Source organism: Pelmatolapia mariae, linkage group LG10_11 (genome assembly GCF_036321145.2).
Source record: "Pelmatolapia mariae isolate MD_Pm_ZW linkage group LG10_11, Pm_UMD_F_2, whole genome shotgun sequence".
In the NCBI taxonomy this organism is placed as follows: domain Eukaryota; kingdom Metazoa; phylum Chordata; class Actinopteri; order Cichliformes; family Cichlidae; genus Pelmatolapia; species Pelmatolapia mariae.
The window spans coordinates 51,432,578-51,440,207 of NC_086236.1; the positions used below are offsets into that span (position 1 = coordinate 51,432,578).

The window sequence follows — 7,630 nt, forward strand, 5'->3', positions numbered from 1 at the left end:
ATTATTGAATATTTTTTTAAATGACTAATGCTATTCACACTTAAATATAAACTTTGAGGATAAACTAATAGGATAGAAAAGGTTTTAAAAACCATCTCTGATCATTGTTTTGTTTCTTCAACAGTGAATGAAAACTTATGTGATGATCAACATTTTGAGTTTACCACATTTAGCGTTAATATAACAAGAAGATGTAAAGTTTGTAGGTTCTCCAGAAAAGCATCATGTAGTTATTTATTCAGAATCCAGGTTTCATGGAATTACACAGATGATTGTCATATTGGCCAGGACTATGAATAGCAGAGGGTCAAAGGAGGGTAAAGCTAAGATTACACTCAGATACACACTAGGGGCTGCTCCTAAATATGCCATATTAATGAGCACTCCCTCCCTCACCGTTCAAGCTTATGACTCTTGTTCAATTGCCCAGACGATGCTTCTACTACAAGACCCCAGTCAAGTACAATTACAGCCAAACAGTTATGCCATAATTAATGGGGATCAAAAGCATGTTTAGAAATTACACATATAGTACTATATTAACACACAATATCCAGGCACTTTTTGTGTTTTCTTTACTGTTATTTAATTTAGTATTTTGCTGACATGCAATAAATCTTCACGGTGTTCCTCGTTTATCTTCATAGATGGTCAAAAGAAATAGTAAAGCACTCGAATCATAAAAAGTCCCCTTTCTTAATAAATAGCAGTAAATATATTTTTGGTGATGAGGCATTATCAGTAGATCAGTGATGAATGTGTTTCCATTAACATTTTTTTTTTTTTTTTGGCTTTTCAATCCCTTTAGGCTAGATGTGTTTTGTTTTTTTTCCATGGAGACTATGTCTAATCGAATGCGGTTTGTGCTGAACTGCACTGCAGGATTCCAACCACACACAAAAAACCCCCCAAAAACAAAGCCACTCCTATGCTAAAAACATTACCTAAACGAATAATGTTTAAACAACTACCACTTGTGAATACACTAACAAGTGGTTATGGTTCAGTGGAATGATTTTATGTAAAGTGGAACATTTAAGATTCATCATGTAAGCAAACTGTCCCCAGTTTGAGACCAGGAGGAGACACACAAACCCAGACTCAGGAGGACACAAGCTGGTGTATTCCCAGTGCTGGTCCCAAGTCTGAGAAATTCGGATGAGTGGGTAAGCAAGGGCATCTGGTGACCCTTTGACATAAGAGACCACATGAAAGCACCTTTTTCCTTTTAACTAAATAGTGCAAAATACTGATTCATGGTCTGTTGCTTAGTAAAAACTACAATTAATAAATGCAATAAGGACTGACAATCCTTTACCTTCCCTCCCTTTCCTCATGCAGGGTCACCTCCTCTTTTTGTAGAATATCAAGTACCGCTTCAGTTTTATTCATGAGTTATTAGAGCTTCATTACACTTATTTTTAACTTATGTTTGACAAGTCATTCAATCCAAAAGCTACAGTTATTCATAAAAGGAAATCTAGACTCCTGTAAGGTAGAACAGTGACATGTTAACATTTAAAATGTAAGAAAACAACTGAAGTGTGCATGAGCACAAAACCCTTCCATCTCTCTTCATAGTGTCTTCACATCATAATACTAATAATGACAGTGCTGTGTCTCGTTCTTTCTAATATATCACACTTAATCCAACAGCCAGACTGGCTTGCTTCTTTAAATCTGTTCTTGATTTTTTTGAGACTATATAGAACATTTTATTATTTAATACAGAAAGTAACTTTCATGAATAAAATGAATGTTAACACTTCCACACTAAACTATCCATAAGCCCATGTCCCATTTAAGATGAACTATTCAGCCCTCTTCATACATACTGGTAAGCTGCGAGCCAATTTATGAATACTGCAAGAGTTTCAGGTTAGGGTTTATAAAAAATAAACCACTTATAAACATCATCATGACCGTGGAATTAAAACTGAAGGCCGAAGAAAACTTGTGGGAGTTTTCTGTTCACCCCCTCTTTTCTTGAATAATGGTACGCTCCCTCCTTGCAATGGTCTGCACTGTGTTGCTGCGGTTGGTCTTTCCCTCTTGACGCGCAACGATTAGGAGGTGCGGAATGCTGGAAATACGTGTGTAATGTATGGCACCTCTGGGAGAACGAGAGTTTTGTCTGTTTGGAAACCAGCAGCCGGAATAAGTAACTGGATGTAAAAAAATAAGAAAAAAAAGAAGAAGAAGAAGAAAGAAATATTCTGGATTTGCTTGTTTTGCTAAGGAAAGGTGAAAAAATATCTTGTACCTCTAATGTTCCGAAAAGCCTGAGACTGGGAAGACAAAGAAATAGGATCGGAGAAGTTTGCCGGCTTCACTGAAATGTAGACTCATCTTAAACAAGGATGGTGTGGCGGTAGTTGTATGGAGTTGGAACTGGGGGCATTTTTCGAAAGGATAAACGTGGGAAACGGTGTTAGAAAAACTTTCCTTTGTTCCCCACACCGCAGACGAACAACGAAGCAGGGGTCGCACGCTTGGATTGTTTTAAAAGCGATTTCTTTACGCACGCTCTGCGCACACTGATTTCCAAACTCCAAGAGGCGCATGTTAAGCACGTTGTGCGATAGTGACTGCGGAGGCACGCGAGGGAGACTCCGAAAGTCCGGCGTGATGTTTTTACTTTTCCTCCTCGCGATCGTGTCGTCCGGTCACGGGTGCCCGGAGGAATGCTTGTGCTCCTCACAAACTGTGAAATGCCAAAACAAGGACTTGGACAAGATTCCGCATTTCATACCAAACAACACCAAAATTCTATTTGTGTCAGGAAACAGCATTTCCCGTATTAGTGGGGACTCCTTCCCAACCCGCCTGGAGCTATTAACAGATCTCCATCTCAGTGGGAATGAGCTGGAGTATGTGGATACGATGGCATTTAACAACTTGCCAAACCTTGTGCGGCTGGACTTGAGCAACAACACACTCCAGAATTTCAATGAAAGCGCTTTCCCCAATGACAATAAACTGCAGCACTTGAACCTCAGTAGGTCTTTGCACAATCACTCCACCACAGATGAGCTTCTAAATTTCCTGCGCAGCAGGAACCTCGTTAAGCTGACAGTCTTGGACCTGTCCAACAACGACCTTATGATTCTTCCCAGCGACATATTCACTGGTCTTTCCAGCCTGGTCAGCCTCAGCCTGCAGAACAGCTCCATCATCGACATCCACAACGGGACTCTCAGAGTGCCCCCATTGCGTGACCTTGACCTGAGGAACAACAGCCTGGAAGAGCTGTCCAGCACCATGATGGCAGAGTTCAGCCTTAAGCCGGACCTCCGCATCCAGCTGGCAGGGAACCCCTGGCATTGCAACTGCTTTATCGAGGACACGCTGATGTGGCTGAAGAACTCCACTCAGGTCGTCGACGTCCAGAACCTGACCTGCACGAACCCCAAGGACCTGAGACGCCAGCCGCTTCTGCAGTTGGAGAAGTACGAGCTGAAGTGCTCGATGGAGATGAAGGGTGTGCTGGGGACTTCTTACGTGTTCCTGGGACTGGTGCTGGCCCTGATCGGCGTCATTTTCCTGCTGGTGCTCTACCTGAACAGAAAGGGCATCAAACGGTGGATGTACAACATCCGGGATGCTTGTAGGGACCACATGGAGGGGTATCATTACAGGTATGAGATAAACTCTGACCCACGTTTGGCCAACCTGAGCATCAATTCAGATGTGTGAAGAGGGGACGTACAGTGTGGCACCAGCCTGGGACCGTGCAGTGAGATAATAAATGACTTTATACTATTAAGATTTGCATGAAAGTCTTCCTCCCCCCCACCCCATGATAATACTCAGACTTTGCACCTGTCGCCGCTCCTTTTTACGAACCCCTTAGTGACTTCCCCATCAGCCACTGCCGCATGTCCCGTACCAGTCACCTGGCAGCTGCGATGTCAGCAGCATTGTCTCTGTGTAACAGTGCATGGACAATGAGTCATGGCAAAGGGGTTTTCTGGACAGTTGCAAAGAGTGATATGTTCTATTTTTACCTTCCCCTAAAGGATAAACGAATGAAGGGAACTGACTTGTAACTGAAAGAATAGTTGGTGAAAACACACTGCCAGTCGTTGCATCCTTCTCGTAAAGCCTCAGCTGCAGACAAATGTTACACTGCTTGAGTTTGTTTTTTAAACGTGAACATGTGTAATACAGTATGCCTTCTTTTGAATGATTATAGTGCACACTGCATTAGCTCTTCGGATTCATTAGGTGGATGTGATTGCTCTTTTTTTTTTCTCCTGTGATGATATTCAGCTGAATAAAATGCCTCTGGATTGCTGGTATCTGTCTCGACTGAGGGCTTTTTAATTGTAAGACTGAGGAATGTGATCCCAAAGCTTTGATGAAGGAGTTCACGGGCACACACACACACACACACACTTACATTCCCGAGGCAGGGCCACAGCTCGGCTAAAAACCACATGACAAACACTAAATCTCACTCCAGCTGTCAGCGAGCTCAGCAATGTGTGAAACGTTTGCACTTTTGCCACTTATAGTATCTCCAGGGTAACAGTGTACGGCTGTGTTCTCATTAACAAGCAACTTTCTGTGGAAAGAAGTCAAATTCTGATGTTGAATAGAGGACACGTCCTGAATTCAAATGAGCTTCTGTCTGCGGGTTTAAAGGTGACGAGAGTAGCCCAACTGTTATCTCCGGTCCAATTTACTTCACGCTGTGTGCCTGATAAAGAACCACTGGCTCTGCTGCGCCCCCCCTCCCAGAATAATGTCTGTGAGCCTGCACTGCAGCCAGAAGACTAATCTCACCACTAACAGCTCCTACCAGCGTTTACTGTAAGCATTTCAATATGCTCCAGCTGCAAAAACCCGAGAAAAAATCAGTGTTCGTGTCGCTCCATGGCACATGCAAATGAAGAAAAACCGAACCAGAGATGCTGGTGCTCATGGGGGCACACGGAGGTATTATGGAAATGAGCTCAAGCGGCTTTCCTTTTCATGTAACCCTGTTTTAGGGGAACTTGCATCCCTGGAAGTAAGTCATTAGTGTTTTTACTCATCTGTCAGTTGCTGTTGTTTTTTTTGGGGGGGGGGTATTCGTGGTATTCCTTTGAAGGGGATGCCATGCGTGTTGCCATCTAGCAGTACAAATTAATGATGTTTGTTGTGTCTGCATGCAGGAATAACTGTGAACTTCCTTGGCCTTTAAAAAAAGAAGAGATTACAGATAATCATCTCCCTATTCCTCAATTTCTTTAACGACTGGCCTCACGTTGCCCGCAGCATGCTATTTCCAGTGCACGCAGCGTGCCTCTTGCACAGATTTCCTTCACAGTTTTGCCAGGCCTGCGTGTTTCTGCACATCTGTGTGTTTCAGGGTAGGGGGGAAAAATAAGAGCTTTTGTTATCAGCTGCTGCTGCTGTAGTTGGGACTGTCTCTGGATGTGTCTGATTAGACTTGTTGGATATCAGAAAGGGAAGTCATGTGGAACGCTGTCTGTGTTATCTGGTGCTCCGGTTAGTGTTGATGCTTTGTGTCTCCTGACAGACGCGGCAGGTAGTGCTGTGTGATACTGCAAATTTTGGTATCAATGTGATACCAAGTAAATACGGGGCCAGCGCTGATGATATCAATACCAATACTTTTGACTTATTAAGGCTGCTTATGGAGGGGAGAGCAGTGTGTCATGATTTATGAAATGAATCGTTATCAGTTTGCAAATTCTGAACACATTTCGGTGACCACTGAATCATTGCGATTTTTACTTTTCCTAATAATAACACAACAAAACACACCTTTCAGCTTTGCAGAAAAAAATAATGAATTTCATAGAATTCATAGAATAGGTTACATGTTGAACTTAGTAGACAGAAACAAAGTGTCAATCCAGTCATGCTATTATCAATCTGATATCAATATCAGTGGTGTTATCTATACTATCGGTATCTTTAGCTTTGTGTGTACCATGTGGAACTCTTGCATCTCTCAAGACATTGCTTCAAACAACAGCTTTGCCAGTTTTAGAGATGGGGAGGGTACTTTTGTGTGTAATGTGTGTGTCCTCTAATTCAACGATGTCACCTTTGATTTATACCTTCCTCATGCACGCTTTAGCACTGAAAATTTAGCCCATTAAACAAGCCCTTACCCAACTGTGCATTCGAAATTGTTGCCAGCTGATTTTTGAAAACGGATGGTCTCATTCTACACGCACACGTTATTCCCCAAAGTGAGGCTTCTCACTTGGCCTTCCCAGGAGGGGCGTACAGGTGCAGGCTGCTTACAGCCTAATGTTTCCACAGAGACCATCAGTAAGTAGCTCTCCTCCTCGCACACTATCTGCAGATTCATATTAACAAGTGATTTTTGCCCAGCCATGCCTCAAGCTACGCTTGGCAGAGCAGGTGTAATTACAGTGAGAGAGAAAAGGGAGAGAATGAATGGCTGAAGGGGAAGCAGAATAAAATAGATGAGTGAGGGGAGGGCTTTCTTTTCTTTAAGCATGACGACACCGTCTCTGAACCCTTTGTGATCGTTAACTCTAGTCTCCAAGCTGCCTGGATGTCTAAATAGCTGGCCGCTGACTTGTGGTGTCAAGTGAGGTCCAGTGAGGAGGTGGTGTGTCTCGGGCAGCTCTCTGGACTCCCTCAGCAGTCTGTTAGGGCCGTCGACTAAAGCTCATTTCCAGACAGGGGCAGGACTGATGGTCGTACTTGTTAGTAAACAGATACTGTTACAGATATTGGCACCAGAGGCTCAACTGGTACATATATTACCTACTTGTTACCTTTTGTATGAATACTTATCCAAAAGGTTTCTACTCAAACCTCTGTACATGCTTGAGAGGTCATTTTTTAAATTAATATTAATTCTTTGTTATAAATGAGTGCTTTTCATGTTTAAGAATACATATATAAGAAACTAAGGTCTTGTTATACTTTGGTACTGTACAGATTGTATTTATGGTAAGTCAATATGTTTAATTATGTTCAGTATGCTTAATTACTATGATCCGCCCTTTAAAATATGGTTTTCTTTTAGTTCCTTTCTACACAAGTGCCCATATTTATGTTGTGTTACACAAATTTTGGTAGACAAATCAGGTAAACTTCTTCCCTAGAGACACATGTTCTAGGCCCAGGTCATATTTGTTTCATATTTATTTATTTCTTAAAAATCTTCCTAGAATGGCACATGACCCAAAAATAATAGAGAAAAAACCCAAAAATCAGACAACCCCCTATGAGCAAGCACTTGGCAACAGTGGGAAGGAAAAACTCCCCTTTAACAGGAAGAAATCTCCACCAGAATCAGGGTGAGGAGAGAAAAACAGGACAAAAACAATGTGGAAGAGAGGCAGAGAATCATAACTAATTGTTAAATGCAGAGTGGTGTATAAACACACAGAAAGTGAAATGAGGTGAGTGAAGAATAAGTGCATCATGGAAAGCCCCCAGCAGCCTAGGCCTGCCAATGTGATTAAGGGATGGTTCGAGTTCACCAAGAGTGTTAACTTGCAATTTCCTAAATGTTAGTAAGTTGGGGATTGTTACTAGCAATTAGAAAACTGAATGGTAACACTCACCTACCTCCTAAGTTATGACCTCATAACCTACAAAAAAATGTATTTTAATGTAAATAAGTTTCATC

General features: G+C 42.1%; 1 protein-coding gene across 1 annotated transcript; it reads left to right on the forward strand.

Moving 5' to 3' along the window:
• Window positions 1-2,057: 2,057 nt before the first annotated feature.
• Window positions 2,058-4,301, forward strand: tpbgb (trophoblast glycoprotein b). The gene has a single exon (XM_063488167.1). The coding sequence runs from the start codon at window positions 2,563-2,565 to the stop codon at window positions 3,694-3,696; it is 1,134 nt and encodes a 377-aa protein (XP_063344237.1). The 5' UTR covers window positions 2,058-2,562; the 3' UTR covers window positions 3,697-4,301.
• Window positions 4,302-7,630: the final 3,329 nt, after the last annotated feature.

Excerpts from the sequence above, each read along its gene's own strand:
- tpbgb (XM_063488167.1), top strand. The coding sequence starts at position 2,563 with ATGTTAAGCACGTTGTGCGATAGTGACTGCGGAGGCACGCGAGGGAGA.